This window comes from Emys orbicularis, chromosome 2 (assembly GCF_028017835.1).
Source record: "Emys orbicularis isolate rEmyOrb1 chromosome 2, rEmyOrb1.hap1, whole genome shotgun sequence".
In the NCBI taxonomy this organism is placed as follows: Eukaryota; Metazoa; Chordata; order Testudines; family Emydidae; genus Emys; species Emys orbicularis.
In genome coordinates, this window is record NC_088684.1 from 89,958,752 (window position 1) to 89,980,801 (window position 22,050).

The 22,050-nt window shown below is 44.8% G+C and overlaps 1 protein-coding gene across 1 annotated transcript in view; it reads left to right on the forward strand.

Annotated features, from left to right (window-relative positions):
• Positions 1 to 1,229: 1,229 nt before the first annotated feature.
• Positions 1,230 to 22,050, forward strand: part of RAB31 (RAB31, member RAS oncogene family) — a 65,567-nt gene continuing 44,746 nt past the window's right edge. The window contains exons 1-2 of the mRNA XM_065398322.1: positions 1,230 to 1,358; positions 21,082 to 21,161. Of these exons, the coding sequence (XP_065254394.1) occupies positions 1,230 to 1,358; positions 21,082 to 21,161 (209 nt within the window). The remainder of the gene's footprint in view (positions 1,359 to 21,081; positions 21,162 to 22,050) is intronic.

The following is a 22,050-nucleotide window of genomic DNA, read 5'->3' on the forward strand; positions in this document are numbered from 1 at the left end:
GAGATCGCGAGCTGTCGGCCTCCACCCCAAACCCCGCTTTGCCTCCGGCATTTATAATGGTGTTAAATACATTAAAAAGTGTTTTTAATTGATAAGGGGGGGGGGTCACACTCAGAGACTTGTTATGTGAAAAGGGTCACCAGTACAAAAGTGTGAGAACCCCTGTTCTAGCTCATCTTGTAACCTGGGATGAAACTAAAAGGAACCACTTTCACATGAGTCGACAGAAATAACTCAGCTTGATGCTTAGGGTCTGACATGAGAGGGTCTCTGCAGAAGAGGATTGCATTCCTTGGTGGCCTCAGAGTGCGGCCACCAACTCTTGTTGGTGGCTGCTTAGACAAATTTTCCTAAAAGACTTAATTAACTTCAGGAAAAACAAATAAATATGCACATGTACATGTCCAAATAATTGTAATTTATTTATGTAGGGTTTTTTGTGTGCAGATTCAGGGGGCTCAGGGCAGGGGGTTGGGGTGCAAGAGGGGTGCGGGGTGCAGCAAGGGGTTCAGGGCAGGGGGTTCGGGGTGCAGGGTGCGGCAGGGGGCTCAGGGCAGGGGGTTCGGCTGCAGGAGGGGCTTGGGGGGCGGGCTCTGGCCCGGCGCACACCGGGGGCAGGGCAGGCTCCTTGCCTGCCCTACCCTGCCCCCGCGCCGCTCCGGGAAGCGGCCGGAACCTGGGGGAGAGGGGGCAAAAGGATCTGTGTGTTGCTGTTGCTTCAGGCACCGCCCCCAGCAGCTCCCATTGGTCGGGAACGGGGAACCACAGCCAATGGGAGCTGCTGGGGGCGCTGCCTGAAGCAAGGGCAACACACAGACCCATGTGTCCCCCCTTCCCCACGTTCCGGGCGCTTCCTGGAGCAGCGCGGGGGCAGGGCAGGCAGGCAGGGAGCCTGCCCTGCCCTGGTCTGCCCCCGGTGCGCGTCGGGCCAGAGCCGCTCTAGGTAAACGCTGGGGGAGGGCGGGGGGGGGGGGGCCGCGAGGAGCTCGCGGGCCACAGAAAATAACCCCGTGGGCTGTGTGTTTGAGACCCCCGTATTACATCATTGGGGGGGAAGACTCACCACCTTTTAACTAAGACCAGTATAGTTATTTTCATTGAGACGTCCATCGAAGACACTCAGTTGCAAGAGAGCAAGAGCACAGGAAAATCGGGAGGGGGCGAGCTCTGGCTGAGGTTTCGCTGGGCAGACCTTGCAATGAGCGAAAGGGTTAAAGGACTCCAGGGCGATGGAGTATGTGGAGTGGAGAGATGCACTGACCGAGACAGTGGAGGAGACAGAAGAGAAGAGGGGTCTTAGAGCAGTGAATGTTGATGGATTAGAAGTAACAGAGGGATTGGGGAAAAGAAGGAGGCAGGTGAGCAATGTTGGAAGAGATAAGGTGGTGGTTGGATGGGGACTTCAGCAGTGTATAGCGAGTGGGAGAGCTGATCCAGGGTGTCAGGTTAAATGAGGAGGTGAGTTTGAAAAGACAGTAGGCTAGGGTTCAGATGGGAACTTGGTTTGTATAAAGTTCTGAATTATATACTTTCCACTTGTTTATCAGACCTTCGATAACAAAGAAACTTTTCATGTTCGCTCTCTTGACTGGTACATCTCTGTATGTCAACAGGGACCTGCTTTGTAGAGAGGAGCTCAGATGACGAACCAAAAGGATCTGATTCTTTTGTGCACGTGATTCCACAAAGTGCAGCAAGTGTACAACATTGTTACATTTTGGTTTTGTTTGCCTCTGTGATTGTGTTGACACGCAGAGCAACCCTCCAGTCAGCAAATTTATGATTGGGGATGTGTGACATCGCTCCACAACCACCAGGTGCTATTCACAATCACATAAAGTCCCTGTGCTCACATGGAAAAATAGTTAGGAAAGTCAGAGTTTTTAGCTGTCTTGTAGACAATAAGTGATTTGTCTTTTCTGGAAAAAGTTAATTGCACGCTCTCCTTGTACTTTTATTTTCATCTTCACCTTACATCTGGCCCGATCCTCTCCTTCCTTTATCTCCCTGTTCATGCTTCCCTACCACTTTGTCCCCTTTTCCTGCGATCTCTATGTATATGCTTCCCTGACACTTGGTTTCCTTTTCTCCTGAATAACACTGTATGTTACCGGTCCCTTTTCTCACTCTGCTATCCTGGATGTATTGTCTAGCTGTCTCATTTCCTCCACTCTTTGTGCTATTATGGCAGGAGTCATGAGGGAGTGCTAATACACAGTTAACAGTTTTTTATTAGTGGGGAAGTACTGTCCAGGCTTTGCAGAAGTGCTGCATTGTTGATAGCTTTCTGATGGAGTTTCTTTTGCAGGCAACTGTGGTAAGCAGCAGGAGTTAGCTCTGTGCCTTCATCTCTAACTAGAGTCAATTCTTGAGGCAGAGTTGCTCACTGGAAAACAGGTGTTGGTGTTTTGTCTGAAAGAGAGGATTGCCTGTGTGCTGTTTGTGACCACCTCTGTTCAAGGACTGGTGTATATAGTGCGAAATAAACAGGTTGGGCCAAGAATATACCCAGATTTCATGTCACTACTTTCTCTTCTGATGGAAAGCTGACCTGCAAGGCCCTGGACAGCTGATATTTGATGGGTAGTAACAGTCTTTTCTTTTCTCACAGGTGGCTGGTAGCCCCAGTCCCTGAGTGAGACTCCTTTTTCTTATCATCTACATCCTATAGAATAGCGGTCACTAATAGAGGCAGCTAGGCTGATGCCTCCTCATTTCCTGCTATTACTACAGGGTTCCAGGTTCTCTTTTGCATCTCTAGAAGCAGCGTGAAACAAGGTGCACCAGCTAGCTCTCCAAGAACCACAGTCTGGGAGCTGCTAGGTTAAAGGGTCACAACTCCCCATGAAACTCTCTGTTCTCCCATCACACACAAGACTAAGTACTTTTTCTCTGCACCACTCCTAACCCATGCTGGCTCAGGAAGTAAGAAACTGGATCTAGTAAATAATACCAGGTGTTCTCTGCATAACCTTGTGAAATCACAAAACCAGGCCATAGTATGACTAAGATTCTGCTCTTTATTTTCAATTTAAAACTCTTTAGTTCTCTTGCAGGGATAGTTATCGCACTGAATTTGCAGTATGTGTGGGTGGTTGGGAAGGGAAATGTGTAAGAAGAAGTTCCAGCAAATTACCTGGAAATATGCAATAGCTTGTAAATAATGTTAAAGAATATTGATTGCAGACTGTTGTCTCTAGAGTCCACACACACAGCTTAGCAAAACAATTTGGTTAACTGGCATTTTCTACAGTGCATTGCAGTGCTCAAAGAAATATAAAATTGATTTTGGTTTTTGGCCTAAATGTGGGAGTTTTATAAATTGCTTACTTGGGGCATTCCAAAGGCGTTAAATAGAATCATAGAATCATAAACTTTAAGGTCAGAAGGGACCATTATGATCATCTAGTCTGACCTCCTGCACAACGCAGGCCACAGAATCTCACCCACCCACTCCTGTATCAAACCTGTGTCTGAGCCATTGAAGTCCTCAAATCATGGTTTAAAGACTTCAAGGTGCAGAGAATCTTCCAGCAAATGACCCATGCCCCAGGCTGTAGAGGAAGGCGAAAACCCACCAGGGCCTCTGCCAATCTGCCCTGGAGGAAAATTCCTCCCGACCCCAAATATGGCAATCAGCTAAACCCCAAGCATGTGGGCAAGACTCACCAGCCAGACACCCAGGAAATAATTCTCTGTAGTAACTCAGATCCCACCCCATCTAACATCCCATCACAAGCCATTGGGCATATTTACCGCTAATAGTCAAAGACCAATTAATTGCCAAAATTAGGCTAACTCATTATACCATCCCCTCCATAAATTTATCAAGCTTAGTCTTGAAGCCAGATATGTTTTTTGCCCCCAGTACTCCCCTTGGAAGGCTATTCCAGAACTTCACTCCTCTGATGGTTAGAAACCTTCGTCTAATTTCAAGTCTAAACTTAAATCCACAGACAAGCTGCAGTGCTAAGTTGTGAATTTTTTTTTAATATCCGTATTTTACATTGTTGCCAGTTTTGAGATATTTCAAAGAAGTTTGTTGAAGTAGCCAGGGCATCAGTCCATAGGCCACGTCCCCTCCATCTATCACACTTCTCTTTTGACTGGTCTTTATTTTACATGTGGAAGGCTTTAAAATGGCCTTACAGGTAAAGCTGGTCAGAAATGTTGCAATGAAATGAGATTTGTTGGAAAATATAGGTCTGTTAAGCCCATATTTTCTCACAAAAGCAAGTAGTGTTTGATGAACCACAGAAACCTGACTGGTTCCCTGTCAGCTCACTTGGTGGATTCTGGGGCAGCCCCAACATGTGATCTGCTCTGGGGCCAGGAATCTAGCGCTTTGAAGATCTGAGGCTCTGGAGCAGTCCCACCATGCAGACTGCCATGGGCTGGGAACTCCATGTGTGCATCTTAAAATTAAAACAAATCTGATTGATGAATGCAAGGACTCCTTGCTTATTAAATCAGAACACCATAAGTTAGCAGGACCAGATAGATCGGAGAACACTGCAAGGAGAATACTACTATGAATGCAAACTGTTTGTAAAAAAGAGTGACTGCTTCCAGAAGCCAGTTAGTCCACCTGACTATTTTCAGTCTCCCAGTGCAACTCCAGATGTCTGCCATACATGTAATGCAGCTAGTAAGAATGGACATCTTGAAACTGATGCCTTAGTTAAGATTTTAGGACAATGTGAGGTAACCTCGGAAGCATTTTGAACAAAAAATTTTGCTTGATATGTCCATCTCTGCATACCCTGCAATGAGCGCTGCTAGGAAAGTGAATTTATTTTTAATATTAGCTGTTGCACAGACCCAGACATTTCCAATAGCTTCCATCTCTCTCCCATAGACATTACAGATTGCAATAGGATGTCAGAACAGTTTAAGGCTTAGTGGCTTGAGAAGCAGATGGGTACTGCTGGTATTTATTTTTTTATATTTATAATTTTCAGAAAACATTGCAAATGTATATACGGATATAAAATGCATAGATACTAGATTATATCCCTTTCCTCCCACCTTTTGTATGTTACTAGTTTTTAAGTTCTTAGTGTCAGGGAGTGGGTCTTCATATTTGCTTATACCATTCCTAGTAAAATGGGGCCCCAATCATGCTTGAGGTCTCTGGGCATTACTTTAATATATAACAATGAGATGGTGATAAATAACATTGCCATATTCCCAGGAAGAAGGAGAGATTATTTTTCCCTATGGGAGAGCAAAAGACACACAAGTATTAAGGAATGTCATACTTGAAGTTATTGTCCCTCAAGAGATTTCCTAACTAATGAAAAGGATATAGTGATGGGAAGATCTGTGAGCATTTCCTGAGAGATTGTTAACTTTACAAAATAAGCCATACAGACCTGCAACATGGCAGAACAGACCAAATTATCCATGCTTGTTCTAAGTAAAGAAGATAGTCAAGAAACTATACATGCATGAGTTTACTCACATAGTGGGATGTGCAGATTGTATGTGAAAGGAAACTACATGTTGAATAATCACACAAGGAAGGGTGCCAAAACTTTGTAACAGATGTCCAGCCTAGATGACTGTGTGAGATCTAGAGATGTGGACATGCATATAGACACTATCCAGAACTCAGGCAAAAATGCCCGATTTGCTCTAAGTGTGACCATTTTGCTAACCAATGCAAATACTGTAAAAGAAAAACAAACACAGCAAAGAAAACCAATGTGCATTGAATCCATACAGCAACTGCACCAGTAGACAAAGGCTGTTCTATTTCAAATGAACACCAATGGCTTACAAAATGGCCTTGGATGCTGACTCCCCAGCTGTGTATTTAGACCAGGGGTGGGCAAACTTTTTCGCTTGAGGGCCACATCAGGGTTCCGAAATTGTATGGAGGGCTGGTGTAGTGTATTAAATTGCTCCCCATAGGAATGTGATACTTATGGTGTACTACGTACAGTTGCCAGTCCTGGTGCTCCGTGAGTAGCACATTACTACAGGGAGCCAGAGTGCTGGCAGCATGGTGAGCTGAGGCTGCAGGGGAGGGGCTAGCCTCCCCAGCCAGGAGCTCAAGGGCTGGGCACAACAGTCCCACAGGCCAGATGTGGCCTGCGGGCCATAGTTTGCCCACCTCTGATTTAAGCCCATATATGGTCCTCATCACTGTAGAAGCAGAACATTTTACTATTATTAATGGATTTTAGTCTCACAACATCCCTGACAGATATTTATAATCCTCATTTAACGTGTAGGGAACTGAGACACAGGAGAGGTTAAGAGCACGGTCATACAGAAACTCTGTAGCTGAGTCAGGAATTGAACGCAGCTTTTTCAAGTCTCAAGCCACTGACTTAACCACAAGACCATCCTTCCTCCCTATGGTACAGCTGGACAGATGATGAGGCAGACAAATGTGCTTGAAAGCAAGAATTGCAGTTCCTATTTCTACAGGGAAAAGATGTCATTTCACTCTGCAACATGAGAGAGAAGTACGCTTGGCTTTGTAACTATTACAGGGCATAGAACACCTATTTTAGGCCTGGAATCAGGCCAGCAATTGAAAATGATATATACGTGGTTTTACTATGGAAGAATTGACTCAAACCATCACAACTTTACTGAAGAAATATACAGACATAGTTGAAGGATAGGGAAAGTAATATTATATACTAAATGACTGTAAACAAAGACGTACAACATATCATACATGCAGCCAGGAATGTACGTGTGGTGCTGATGGACAGACTACAGAAAGAATTGCAGTGTTTCTTATCAGGAGATGTAATTGAAAAAGTGGAGGAATCTGCAGAATAAGAACATCGTCATTGACACAGAATCAAATCTGGATCACTGTGCTTGTACTTCGACCCCAAGGAATAAATGCCAGCATTAGAAGGGAGCATTATCACATACCAGCTAGACATGAAATCCTGGGAGAGAAGGCATGTGCCAAATTTTTCATCATTTTTGATGCATCAAACGGCTTTTGGTAAATCCCTCTTACATAGGAGAGTACACAACTGTGCATTTAACAGGCCATTAAGCAGGCACTGTTTCCACTGCCTCGCTTGCAGCCAACTGTCCCAGAGAACTATGCAGCAACTCTTGCACAGCACTGATGGTGTAAGACCGTGCCTAATCTCACGCGGCACTCTACATAGCAAGAATACAATGCCAGGCATGTACAAGTTCTGCAGAATGCCAGGGATAATGAATAAAGTAAAGTGCCAATTCCAGAAAAAAGGACTCTCATTTGGAAGAAATTCTGTCAAAGTATAAAGATGGTTGTTTTTTATAAAGAGGGAAGGACATGCTGAGTAGTTACAGTTCTATGTGACAGATGGCTATAGAGATAAAAGATCATCCTCCACTGTGGAATGTAGAGATTGCCCCACTCCCAGAGTCAGAGAGCGGGAGGTGCTGCTCAGTGAGTAGATTCTTGTCTGTTTCACACAAGCCACTCAAAAATAAAATCTTATCTGAAAAGAGCACCACATACCTCTTACTGTCCTTTGCATCCACTCTGGGCCAGATGGAAAAATGAACTTTTAAAAAATAAATAAAAATAACCCTCACTTTGAAATTATATGTTCCTTTGACTGTAGAAGCGAAGACTTAGGGCACCTGAGCATAGCTTCTCCTCATGACGGCAGACTCAGCTTAAGGGCATAGACTCCTTTTACCTTCGTGAGTCAGGTGAAAGCCAGCAAGTCAGTCTAAAGGTTGCTCTTGGATTTTCACCTGTCCATTTAATCTGTAGTGGTATTTGCTGATTTGACACATCTGCAGATGGAAGCACTTCGAATGCAGCAAAAGCTATTTCTAATTCTCACTAAGCACTACTGCTAATGACCGCATTGTCTCTGGGACGGTTCCAGAACACACCAGTTGAATCTCCTGGAGGGTGGTAAGTTATGCCTCCAGCAGAGCCTTCAGACCAACCAGTAAAACAAAATTGTTTGAACAGAGAGAGGCTGTGTTTAAGGCTAGCGCAAGTTTACTTGGCAGAATGATTCTTGGATTAAAAAATTGTGGTCAGGAGTCTGTAGTGTATGATTCTTTCATGTATCTTTACACAGCTGATAAACAAAGTGGGTTGTAGCCCACGAAAGCTTATGCTCTAATAAATTTGTTAGTCTCTAAGGTGCCACAAGTACTCCTGTTATTTTTGCAGTCAGGTTCAAATGCTCTTCAAGCTTCCTACTAGAGCCTTCCAAAGTTGCTGCAGGAGCACAAGTGTATTAGTAAAACGTGGAAAAAATTGCAATGCTGCCCATTTCCGCTCATCTGGGTAACGATTAAACGTTACTGCTAATGTCAGGCATAAAGTACTAAGGCAGGCAGCAAATGGAAAAGCTTTATTTTATAATCATTTGGGAGGGGGAGTTAGAAGATATAGCAGCTACGTGAGAGAAAAGGTAGCCCTGTTCCTGACACTCCCCTCAGCTGCTGTTTGGTGATGGATGGGCATCTTTGCAAACAGGATGCAGAGTGAGTGACTCAAGAATACTGAGTGCCAGACACTGGATAGGAAGCTGTGTTTGATATGGAAACCGGCCTTGACCAGAGCTTAAGATGGGTTTCTGGAAAAATCTACTAATGCTTTCTGATGCGGCATGACAATTTGCTTGCTTGTAGCTAATAAGCTGCTAATCAGCCACCAATATTACAGTGTGATTGCACTCTACATAGTTACAACTAGTGTGAATTTTTATATGCCAGAGACCATTAAAATGCTGACATGAGCTAATGGGAATGGCTTAGGGGTTGAAATAGAAGCTATAAATCATAGGCTAAAGTACAGCCAAATTCCACAGTGGAAAGAGCAGATATTTTGATGTGCAAAAGCTCAACTGCCAAGTCTGGTCTAGCTGTATTATACAACAGCAGCTGGTAGAGCAGCTAGAATGAAAGGTCTCTCAACATTTCCATTTTTGAAAAAAATCATTGATTTTTTCCCCCCAGAAGGTTAAATACTGTCCTTCCATATTGTAAGCTTGGCATACAGGTTGCCTGTCCAGAGGCAGATTTTGTTTCAATTTAAAATCATGTACATTGTTTTGAAATTATGGGTGGCAAAAAATGGTGTTTTTCTTTTGACAATTTCAGACTTTTTAATATTTGCTTTAGATAAGAAAAATCTTACCTAAATAGATGAAATTTTACCACTTAAAAAGAGAGGGCCAACACTCCCTTTCTGTCACATTGGTGAATGAAGCTCAACTGGTGTGACAAAGAAGAGAATTTGGCTTAAGCAGTCTACAGAATAGACTAAGTGGCTCTGTTAATTGTCAATCTGTATTGAAACAGCCAAGATATTTGCCTAATGGCATGAACATGAGACTGAAAACCAGGAACTCTTGAATTCTAACTGAGGTGTGGGCCCAATCTGGCTCCCATTGAAATCAATGAGAATGCTGTCAGTGGGAGCAGAATCGTGTCCTCGCTCTGTGACATTGGACAAGTCACTCAATCTCTTTGTGTCTGAATACAGTAACAATACTTCATTAACAGATTCATTAACAGACCACATTTGCCACAATCACTGCTGATGCAGATAGGTATATTTTGCACCTGTCTCTGCTAGCCTGGTCCATTGTACCCCCAAAGTAGGAGGGCAGATGGCTGTACTACCTCAAGGTTTTGACTGGGGTGGGCAATGCTAATTTCTACTTTGGGTGCGATGGGAGCTACACCAATAGAGTCTGCCTAAGGGATGCACTGAATCAATTCATCACCTGCGTACATTAGCCACACTCTTTCCTTGGCCAATGTAAGGTGATGAGTCACTCGTGTGGTAGGCTCCCAACCAATCCATAAGCCAGGAACTGGTCATGTGACTCCCAGAATGGGTATATGAGCACCACAGGAGGACCAGCAGCTCAGTCTGCTCAAGGCTACTCCAGGGCTTGGAACTGGCTCCTGTCTGATGGTGGCAACAGACTCCCCAGGCATTAGCCTGCTCTGAGCCCTGCTCATGCTGTGCTCTGCTCCCAGTCCTGCTCCAGCCTTGTTCCACCCCTGCCCTGGACTCCTGATTCTGCCTCTGACCACTAGTCATGACTGCTCCAGCTTGGACCACTAGGAATGATCATCTCCCATCCCAACTGCTGATAGCCAGTGCCTCCTGCTTGTAGGGCTGAGCTGGTTGGCTGCAAGCCTCCTGATGGAGAGGAGGAGAAACGCTCCTTGTGCCATTGTAACTGTGTCACTGGCTGGACTTTAATCCACTGAGGTGCCTCGTCCAGGGAACACCAGCACAGACTCTCCTTGAGGGTATGATCCAACTCCTGTAGAAATCAATAGAAAGAATCCTATTAACTTCAATGCAAATTGGGTCAGACACTGAATTTGGATCAGTGTTTGTAAAGAGCTTTGAAGCGCTCTTTCATTTCAAAGTATTACTAACGCTGAAAAATAGCTGCTGTATATGTACTCTGTATATGCTGCTATTAGTAACGGTTACTAGGCGTTAACATCCTCTGATTTTTCAGGGTTTGGTACTTCAGCTTTTTCAAACTGAAATTTGCTAGATTTAATTTGTAGGGCCAAGTTATGCCCCAAGTTAAAACAGAGGTGATGTGTGTGTGTGTGTGTGTGTGTGTGTGTGTATGTGGGAGGGATGCAGGGTCTCATGCCCCCTCTCCCCCACAGATTGCTCATCACATGGTGCGGCAGGGCCCCCTCCCTTCAGAGCAGCTGAGTCAGCGAGCTGCGCTGGGCAGGGAAAGGCAGAGGCAGGAGCAGAGGAACAGCTGGGAGCTGCTTGGAGGTGCCGCTGCTTTAACTCTGCTGGGAGAGTCAGAGGAACAGTTTGGAGCTGCACAGAGGGGCTGCTGCTTTCCCAGAGGGGTGGGGTGGGAATGCTTTCTGGAAGGGGAGGGTTGCTACAAGGAGGGGCATGACTTGAGCTGTTCCGGGGTTGTGCCCTCCCACTGTCAGGAGGCACGGGTCATCTACCCAGTGCAGAATTTGTCCCTACAAATCTTGTGGCACGCTGCACCTCAAAGTAGCACCCTGGAACCCTCATATTCACCACTGTCATGTAATTACACCTCTACCACGATATAACGTGACCCGATATAACACGAATTCGGATATAACACGGTAAAGCAGCGCTCCGGAGAGGCGGGGCTGCGTGCTCCGGCGGATCAAAGCAAGTTCAATATAACGTGCTTTCACCTACAACGCGGTAAGATTTTTGGGCTCCCGAGGACAGCTTTATATCGGGGTAGAGGTGTATTATGTGTTTTGTACAAAGTATGCCTTTTGAGTATTTGTTTTAAAAGTCTTGATCTGTTGAACATTAATATTCTGTTGGATTGTATGGGCTATCTTTATATGTGACGTTATAAAGCATTATATGTGTTACCGAAATATGTTGGACAGCCAAGCTTTCAGTTGCAATAAAGGACCAGCCAGACATGTGCTGACGGCCCATTAAAGGGAATCCATTCTCCCAATGGCCATCCCAGAGACTTCTCAGAGAGAACACGTACAATGGAGACTGCTCGACCTAGGGTTGCCAACCCTCCCGGATTGCTGGGAGTCTGCCGGAATCGGCCTCAATCTCCTGGTTGCTATTGAAAACAATCCAAGCGATTTTTTAAATAGGCCAAAAGTCCAGTCATTGGCGCAGTGGAGCTAAGGCAGGCTCTCTACCTGCCCTGGGTCTGTGTGGTTCTTGGTAGCGGCCGGCACGTCCGGCTCAGGGGCGGTCAGGGGCTCTCTGTGTGCTGCCCCCGAGCTGAACACCAACTCTGCAGCTTCGTGGCCAATGGGACCTGCGGGGGTGGTGCCTGCAGGCAGGGGCAGCGCGCAGAGCTGCCTGGCTGCCCCTGAACCTAGGAGCTGGATGTGCTGGCCACTTCCGGGAGCCGCCTGAGGTAAGCGCTGATGACAGGAGCCCGCACCCCTCATCCTCTCCTGCACCCCAACTCCCTGCCCCATCCCTGAGCCGTCTCTCATACCCCCTCCTGCACCCCACCTCCCTGCCCCATCTCTGAGCCCTCTCTCACACCCCCTCCCACACTCCAACCCCCTGCCCCAGCCACGAGCCCTTTCTTGCACCCAAGCCCCCTCTGACACCAAACGCCCTCCCAGAGCCCGCACCCCAAATCCCTTCCCACACGCCAACCCCCTGCCCCAGCCTGGTGAAAGTGAGTGAGGGTGGGGGAGAGCGAGCAATGAAGGGAGGAGGGATGGAGTGAGCGGGGGCGAGGCCTCGGAGAAGGGGCTGGGCAGGAGCGTGGCCTTGGGGAAGGGTTGGGGCAGGGTTTGGGTTTGTGCAATTAGACAGTTGGCAACCCTAGCTTGACGAATGTGGAGTGCCTGATTCCCCACGTCACAGCAAAGATCTTTCCAGCAAGCTGGAAGAAAAGATAAAAGAGGAGAAAGGCCCAGCGATGATGTCACATCTACTCCCCTCCCCCAACTCAACACCTGGAAGAACATCTGGAGGACAAAGACTTTGAAATGGGGAAGGGTGGTCCCAGGCTGGAAGGTAGTCTCTGTAACTGCCTTATACCATCTGTCTGGGTGAGAAAAGCTGTATGATTAAACTGTTGCTTAAACTAACAGGTTTCAGAGTAGCAGCCGTGTTAGTCTGTATCCGCAAAAAGAACAGGAGTACTTGTGGCACCTTAGAGACTAACAAATTTATTAGAGCATAAGCTTTCGTGGGCTACAACCCACTTCTTCGGATGCATATAGAGTGAAACATATATTGAGGAGATATATATACACACACATACAGAGAGCATGAAACTGCTATGGGTACCCGCATGGCCCCACAGTATGCCAACATTTTTATGGCTGACGTAGAACAACGCTTCCTTAGCTCTCGTCCCCTAACGCCCCTACTCTACTTGCGCTACATTGATGACATCTTCATCATCTGGACCCATGGAAAAGAAGCCCTTGAGGAATTCCACCATGATTTCAATAATTTCCATCCCACCATCAACCTCAGCCTAGATCAATCCACACAAGCGGTCCATTTCCTGGACACTACTGTGCTAATAAGCGATGGTCACATAAATACCACCCTATACCGGAAACCTACTGACCGCTACACTTACCTACATGCCTCTAGCTTCCATCCAGGACACACCACACGATCCATTGTCTACAGCCAAGCTCTAAGATATAACCGCATTTGCTCCAATCCCTCAGATAGAGACAAGCACCTACAAGATCTCTATCAAGCATTCTTAAAACTACAATACCCACCTGCTGAAGTGAAAAAACAGATTGACAGAGCCAGACGAGTACCCAGAAGTCACCTCCTACAAGACAGGGCCAACAAAGAAAATAACAGAACACCACTAGCTGTCACCTTCAGCCCCCAACTAAAACCTCTCCAGCGCATCATCAGAGATCTACAACCTATCCTGAAAGATGATCCTTTACTCTCACAGATCTTGGGAGACAGACCTGTCCTCGCTTACAGACAACCCCCCAACCTAAAGCAAATACTCACCAGAAACCACACATCACTGAACAAAAACACTGACCCAGGAACCTATCCTTGTAACAAAGCCCGATGCCAACTCTGTCCACATATCTATTCAAGTGACATCATCATAGGGCCTAATCACATCAGCCATACCATCAGGGGCTCGTTCACCTGCACATCTACCAATGTGATATATGCCATCATGTGCCAGCAATGCCCCTCTGCCATGTACATTGGCCAAACCGGACAGTCTCTACGCAAAAGAATTAATGGACACAAATCTGACATCAGGAATCATAATACTCAAAAACCAGTGGGAGAACACTTTAACCTGTCTGGCCATTCTATGACAGACCTGCGGGTGGCTATCTTAAAACAGAAAAACTTCAAAAACAGACTCCAACGAGAGACTGCTGAGCTGGAATTGATATGCAAACTAGACACAATCAACACAGGATTAAATAAAGACTGGGAATGGCTGAGCCATTACAAACATTGAATCTATCTCCCCTTGTAAGTATTTTCACACTTGCTTCTTATCAAACTGTCTGTACTGAGCCATCTTGATTATCACTTCAAAAGTTTTTTTTCTCTTACTTAATTGGCCTCTCAGAGTTGGTAAGACAACTCCCACCTGTTCATGCTCTCTGTATGTGTGTGTATATATATCTCCTCAATATATGTTTCACTCTATATGCATCCGAAGAAGTGGGTTGTAGCCCACGAAAGCTTATGCTCTAATAAATTTGTTAGTCTCTAAGGTGCCACAAGTACTCCTGTTCTTTTTGCTTAAACTAAAAGTTTTGGATTTAGAAAGCGTCTTTACTCTGACCTTTATGTCTACCACTTATAATCACTTAAAATCTGTCTTTCTGTAGTTAGTAAATCTGTTCTATATTTTATCTAAACCAGTGAGTTTTGGTTGAAGGGCTTAGGAAATCTCAGCTCAGGTTAACAAGGGCTGTTGCACATCCGCTACCGTTTTGTTGGCGTGGCAAACTAGGTAATGAACTTACACTGGTCAGGCTTCTGACCAAGGGTCCTGGAACAAGAGGAGCCAAGGGGCCATGGCCTTCCCACTTTTGAAAGTGGACTGGCCTGGCCCATCCACTTTTTGCCACAGGCCCAGCCTCCTGGACCTTCTCTTCCCTCAGCCTGCCTGGAAGCTGGAGCCTGGCCCAGGTAAGAGTGGCCCAGGGAACCCAGGCAGCTGTGGGGAGCTGCGGGTCTTCCACCTGCCCAAAATGGGGGCCTGAAAGCAGCCCCCAGCCTGTGTCCCTGACTCCCAGGGAAGATGGAGGGTCTGTGGCTCCCCATAGCTGCCTGGGTGGCTCTTACTATGGCCCGGATGTGGCTCTTTGGCCCCTGAGGCCGAGCCCACAGGCCAGGCCGGAAGCCGGGTTGGGGTAAGAGCTGCGCAGGCAGCTGTGGGGAGCTACAGACCCTCCACCTGCCCTGGGTGAGGCACCCAGAGGGCAGAGACACGGGCTGGGGGCCACTCTCGGGCCCCACCACCACCACCACCCAGGGCAGGTGGAGGGCCATGGCTCCCCAGCCCACTCTGGCTTCCAGGTTGGCTGCGGGGGGTGGGGCCTCGGGGGAAGAGGAGGGGCAAGGGTGGGGACACAGAGGGGCAGGGCCTGGGGCCCCTCCACTGTTAGGACAAATCTGCTGCCCCTGCTTCTAACCAGTGCAAGGCTGGGGCGCTGGGGGGAATTGGCTGGAGCCTCCCTATTGATGGTTCATGAATGGCTAGGAGAACATTTATGAAGAAAGAACAGGAGTACTTGTGGCACCTTAGAGACTAACAAATTTATTAGAGCATAAGCTTTCGTGGGCTACAGCCCACTTCTTCGGATGCATATAGAGTGAAACATATATTGAGGAGATATATATACACACATACAGAGAGCATGAACAGGTGGGAGTTGTCTTACCAACTCTGAGAGGCCAATTAAGTAAGAGAAAAAAAACTTTTGAAGTGATAATCAAGATAGCTCAGTACAGACAGTTTGATAAGAAGCTAGTGTGAAAATACTTACAAGGGGAGATAGATTCAATGTTTGTAATGGCTCAGCCATTCCCAGTCCTTATTTAATCCTGAGTTGATTGTGTCTAGTTTGCATATCAATTCCAGCTCAGCAGTCTCTCGTTGGAGTCTGTTTTTGAAGTTTTTCTGTTATCACTTCAAAAGTTTTTTTCTCTTACTTAATTGGCCTCTCAGAGTTGGTAAGACAACTCCCACCTGTTCATGCTCTCTGTATGTGTGTATATATATCTCCTCAATATATGTTTCACTCTATATGCATCCGAAGAAGTGGGCTGTAGCCCACGAAAGCTTATGCTCTAATAAATTTGTTAGTCTCTAAGGTGCCACAAGTACTCCTGTTCTTTTTGCGGATACAGACTAACACGGCTGCTACTCTGAGATCATTTATGTAACTCAGTTGGATGTATCCCTGCCTGTGGATGTCTGTGTAAGTGCAGTACTTGCCAGAAGTTTGTAGCTTGCCATCAACATCACAGTGTGAGGGATATCCCAGGCTGGTCGGTTTTGGAGGGCTCAGCGGTACCACAGTCCAGGTTGCACCACAGTCACACCCATATATAAAGCTTTTTTTAACAATCATGTTTTCTAACCAAAATGGGAAGTTAGTCACAGGATCTCCTGTGGTTCCAAAGCAAGCTGTTTTTTCAGTGTGTGTTCTTATCATGTAGGTTCTTTTATGTAAAATATTGTGAGGTATTCTTGTGTATTTGTTTGCAAAACCCCATAGTCATAAATGGATTCTTACATAATTCATCTTAATAGGATTCTGTATATATAAAAACCCCACCCATTGCTTGGAAAGATACTGTGTAGTCAAGAATAAAACAATTGCTACTGCATCTTGCATAATTATAAGACTGCTGTTTAGTGAGCAGTCATATGTGTAGTTTCTTTGTGAGTTTGGTGCTTGTACCATTTCAAGAAGAATAATTAAAGTAAACTCTTTAGGCTCTTTATGTTTGTAAAGTGCCCAGCACACTAGGCCACTCACCTGGCTGAGGACTCTGGATGCTACTGCAATATAAAGGTTAAATAATAAGGCCCCAGTTATGCAAGTGAGTAACTCTCTAGTCCAGTTGAACTCCTTGGGCTACTCACATTCTTAAACGTTTTCAGGATAGAGGCTTAGATTTGTTTTTTTTTAAAAACCCACACCCCTCCAAATTTAAATTAAAAATAAATAAATAAAACTGACTTAAATTAAAGGAGATATCCTATCTCCTAGAACTGGAAGGGACCTTGAAAGGTCATTGAGTCCAGCCCCCTGCCTTTACTAGCAGGACCAAGTACTGATTTTGCCCTAGATCCCTAACTGGCCCCCTCAAGGATTGAGTTCTCAACCCTGGGTTTAGCAGGCCAATGCTCAAACCACTGAGCTATCCCTCCCCCCAGTTCCTTCCTCTATTTCCTTAACTTTCCTTGCCTATGTATGGAGACTTAGGCCTGGTCCACACTAACCCCCCACTTCGAACTAAGGTTAATAACGTAGCTGAAATCGAAATACCTTAGTTCGAACTTACCGCGGGTCCAGACGCGGCAGGCAGGCTCCCCCGTCGATGCCGCGTACTCCTCTCACCGAGCTGGAGTACCGGTGTCGACGGCGAGCACTTCCGGGATCGATTTATCGCGTCTAGACAAGACGCAATAAATGGATCCCAGAAGATCAATTGCTTACTGCCGGACCAGGAAGTAAGTGTAGACCTACCCTCAGAACAGTGGATGGTTACACCAATCAGCTGTCCGTCCTTGGAATGTGATTTTAGAAAAATATATTGGACTCTTAATTTCTCTAATCTTATACTTGTGATATATTATAAGCAATTTATGTGTAAATTCCTGTTAGTTTGTAAATTGGCTGCTAAAATCCAGTAATCCTACTTGAGGCTGTATATTTCCAGCATTCTCCTTTACAGTGATGTGAGCATAGAGGAGCCAGATTGTGTGGTGATCTGTGTATGTGTAAGCTTCAGGGTATGTCTGTTCAGCAGCTGGGAGCACGCCTTGAGCTTTGAGGGAGCAGAGTTCTGTGAGTCAAGTTGAAGTGTGTTCAGTATGGGAGGGTAGCAGCCAGGAACTATCCACATTTTGTATAAAATAAAAACTGGTCCGTCTCATGAGATTTCCAGATCAGTTTTGCAAAGCAGAGGGAGACGTGGATAAAATTCTGAACTCTGGGTACTTCTCCCATTGAACATTCAGAGGTTCACTTGATGCTGTTGAACCTCTCCCTTCTCCTGTTTGCGTATCTCTGTACATCTCAGTTTATATTGATATTATGGATGTGTTTATGCTTGGGAGACTAGTGATGACTAAGTATGTGAAAAGGAAGCAAGGTAGAAAGCAAAACATGTCACTAGTCCCATGAGCCATGCACCTAATATCCTTCCTAAAGCATAACTTGTTAAAATGAGAGTATATAAATTCTGCACCGCACCTCAGGCATGTGTCAAATATCCCTTTAATTAGAACAGACTTTATGTCCTGGATCCCTTGTCACATGGAGTTGTATTTTTGTGTGTGATTATTTTAAAGAAAAATTTGCCTCCCCTCTCCCACCCCTCAGCATAGCTCCCCTATTTTACAGGGATGACGACTTCTGGGTAAGTACAGACTCCATTCCTTAGGGTGCAGCTTGATTCCTGGGGGCAAATGCTCAGCTGCTGTAAATTGTCCTAGCTCCATCCAAGTCAATAGAGCTATGGCAGTTTCCACCAGCTGATGATTTGCCATCTGGTGTGTGTGGTATGTTTTAATATGTATATCAGCACAGTCTAACTAAAACAAAAGAACCAGATTACATGAGTTATGAAAATCAGCGAAGTGCAGAGCTCAGTGAACTGAAGAATAAGGTTGTTGGTGTTACCTGCTTGAATAAATCCTGTTTAGTGTCTTTCCCTTGTGGCAAAACAAGGAACATCACCAGATTCGAGGGAACAAGGTTTATGGACAGAAGAGCAATACAGCAGGGCAAAGTCCTAAAGCAGATGGTAGCAGAAGTATTTTCTACAGCTCTAGTATTGAGACTATTTTAATGGAATGCATGTATTACTTGCCGGCAAGCAGCAGATGCCATCACAAGCTGGGATTCCTCCCACCTGCTTCGTTGCAACAATCCTGCAAGGTTTGTCTGAAAGGCGATGGCTACTCTATGTTTAGTAAACTTGATTGACTCTGATTTGCAATAAACTATTTCTACTAGTTTTCCAGAGTGTTGTATGGAATGTTCACACATCCCAATCCACTTTCCAGTTGTGGTGGAGCAGGAGGGTGCCCCATTTGACAGGTGCAGGAGAATATATTAACATAGTCCAGATAGTTTTAAAACTAGCTATGGAATGATGGTCAGCATTTTATTCTCCTCCCCCACAAATGCTGCTCTAAATATATTCTGAGGGCTAGTCAAAGCAGTCACAAGGTACAGACTGAGAGTGAGTGCCTTTAAGCTGAGGCTACTTGAATGCAGGCTGGGTGGCTGGCATATATCTAGGTTTAGCTGCAATTGCTGTGAAGGATGTAAGAGAAATAGAAACCACTAAAACTTGGTTAATGTAAATGTCTGAGAAGTGGGGAAAATCTAAGACTTTAAAATTGGTCAAAGAATTAGCATCTTCTAGCAAAATGAGGTAAGCTCCAAATTCAGCTTGTAGATGCCACAGCCCTGCCAAAGACCAAATCCCTCTCTTTTTTTGAGCTGTAATTGCACTTGCCACTGGCCTATTAAGGCAGCTGGAAATAAATATGTATGGCACTGAGGTGGCATCAGGTCACTGAGATGGTGTCTAATTTTAAACTCTGGAGCAGAAGCAACTTTTCGACAAAAGGGAAATGCAATTCCTCTGAGCTCGTTTTGGTTTTCTAAAGCATGGTTAAAATCTGGAATAATTATATTATTCAGTGTTGCCACAGAAGACTTCTTAAAATGTGCTGTGCTGTCCTGGGTTTGGTGACTGTGCAGGAACATCAGATGGAATTGATAATGAAGGCGAATTTTGGGAATAGCCGCAATGTTTGTTGTGGCTATTGATTGGAATTTGCTAGGCTGGTTTTAAATACTGTTGCTCTCTTTTGAACTTTGTGTATCGATTGCACATTGCAGATAAACAACCATCTGTGCTGAGTGAATATTTATTATGACTTGGAAGCAGACTAAGTAAGGACAGCCTTGAATTAGAGATGAGAGTTTAAATGATGGTTTTCTAGTAAGAAAGGTTTTCCCACCCTTGATTATTACAGTTTTATTTAAACAAGGGAGAGGGAGTCTAAATACGTGGATTTGTTTTTTCCATCTTTGAAAAAGTTCAAGGTCTGGAAAAATGATTACAGAAAAGACACAGCCGAGTTTTCTGTATTATTTGTATGGTGCCAATAGTGTTTCCCTGCCTCAATTTTAAAATATATTAAATGGTTTTAGAAATCTAGACACAAATTGAACTTATTGATCATGGGACTGATTCAATTTCAGTACACTCAGTGGGAGTCTTTCCACTGACATTTTAATGAGTTGGATTGGGCCTTGGCTCTCATTGTTAATGTCCATTCAGTAAATGGAAGGGTCTGGATTGATACCTTTTCAGCGTCTAGAAGAAGCCCTGTACATTTCTACTGGAACCCAAGGAATCCCCCTATTTACTTACATCTCCCTCACTTTTAAGGTTCTATGGAGTGGTCAAGAAGTACTGGAAAATGCATTTTTGGCTGGAAGACTTGCCGCGGTATAGTGCAAGGAACTTCTTTCCTTCCCTATTTTATCCAGAGGTTCTGAATATGCTTCGTATGCAGTACTCCTAGTATTTATCCCTACTGACAGGGAAGAATGAGACTGGTACCAGTAATGAAAGCAGGCTCTCCCATATAGCAATGCAGACAGCAACCACTGAGGCACTTATCCTTCTGTTTTTATTAATACGTTCAGTTTCATAGGCTCCATAATGCATCCTACAAGTACATTTCTAGGGGATTATTGCATATCTTGGGTGGTTAACGTCACTCAGTCCTTGGCTTCATACCTTATTAAAAGCACCTGAGACATTCTATAAATGCTGAGAAAGGCACTTATTTATCTCATAATGAAAAGACTTTGTTAGCTATTTATTTTGGAAGCATACTTACTTGGTCCATCCTTACAACAAACACACACAAAACTAATTTGCTGGAAGTTGGTTTTGCTCAGCAAAGTAACTATGGATTTTAACATGCAGTGGTTTTTTATTTTATTTTGAATGAGTAAATAGCTAAATGTAAACTTTTATAATCAGTGACAATTTATTAATGTAAACTCCCTCCCCTGCCCCTGCCAAAAAAAAGACTTGTGAGGTTGTAAAAGGATGGAATTTTAGAAATGCAGAAGAGTTAAATGAATAACTCCAGTTATGATGGTGACACTTACAAAAATAGTTAAAACTATTTTCTTTTTAAACACTTAACCTGCTCCACTTGCCTGTAGAGTAAGTTTGTTCTTTTTTTGTGTATTTAAAAAAAAAGAAGGCAGAATCATAATTCATATTACCACCTGATCAGTGAATTTTTCTACTGAAGTTCAGATATCTGTACCTTGTGAATTTATTATTGTTCTTTCTTTCATTTGCAGGATACTGGGGTTGGGAAATCAAGTATAGTTTGTCGATTTGTCCAGGATCATTTTGATCACAATATTAGCCCTACTATTGGGTAAGTACCCTGTCTAATTTTTTCCTTGAAATGTTTCACTGCTGCCAAAATCATCATCTTACTTCTGTCTAAAGTGTCTTCTCTTCCCTATGTTCAAGACTATGCATAACTCCCCTACATTTCCCCCTCACTTCTCTGATGCCCTGTTCTGCTCTCCACACTTCACTAACTTCTCTTTTTTTTTTCTTTTTGTGTGTGTGTGCTTCTTGCCTCGCTCTCTGCTCATGTTATTCCTTACATTTAGAATAGCCTCTCCATTAATAGTCAGAAAGCGTCTTTCTTCCCTCTCAACAACTCCTGAACAGTCACCTGATTTGTGAAGCTGACACGCACACACATACTACTCTGTGTTTTGTATTGTACAGACTCATGATTGGAAGCTTTTTACCCTGTTAAGCTCTGAGTACAACTATGAGATAATATAAATAATGCTGGGTTTGAGTCTACTCTCTGGGTGATGATACATATGCCACTAAATGTCCCCTTTCAATGTGCTAGAGTGACTAGGAAACCTGAGTAAGGCTAGGTCTACACTACCCGCCTGAATCGGCAGGTAGAAATCGATCTCTTGGGGATCGACTTATCGCGTCTCGTCAGGACGCGACAATAGATCCCCGAATCGACGCGCTTACTCCACCAGCGGAGGTGGGAGTAAGCGCCGTCGACTGGGAGCCGCGGCAGTCGATTTTGCCGCCGTCCTCACAACAGGGTAAGTCGGATCTGATACATCGAATTCAGCTACGCTATTCGCGTAGCTGAATTTGCGTATCTTAAATCGACCCCCCCCTGTAGTGAGGATGTAGCCTCAGTCAGGACCAGATTGTTCAGTTCTCATGGAAAGCAGGATAGGACGTGAGGCCAAATTCTGCTCTTATAATTAAATATGGAG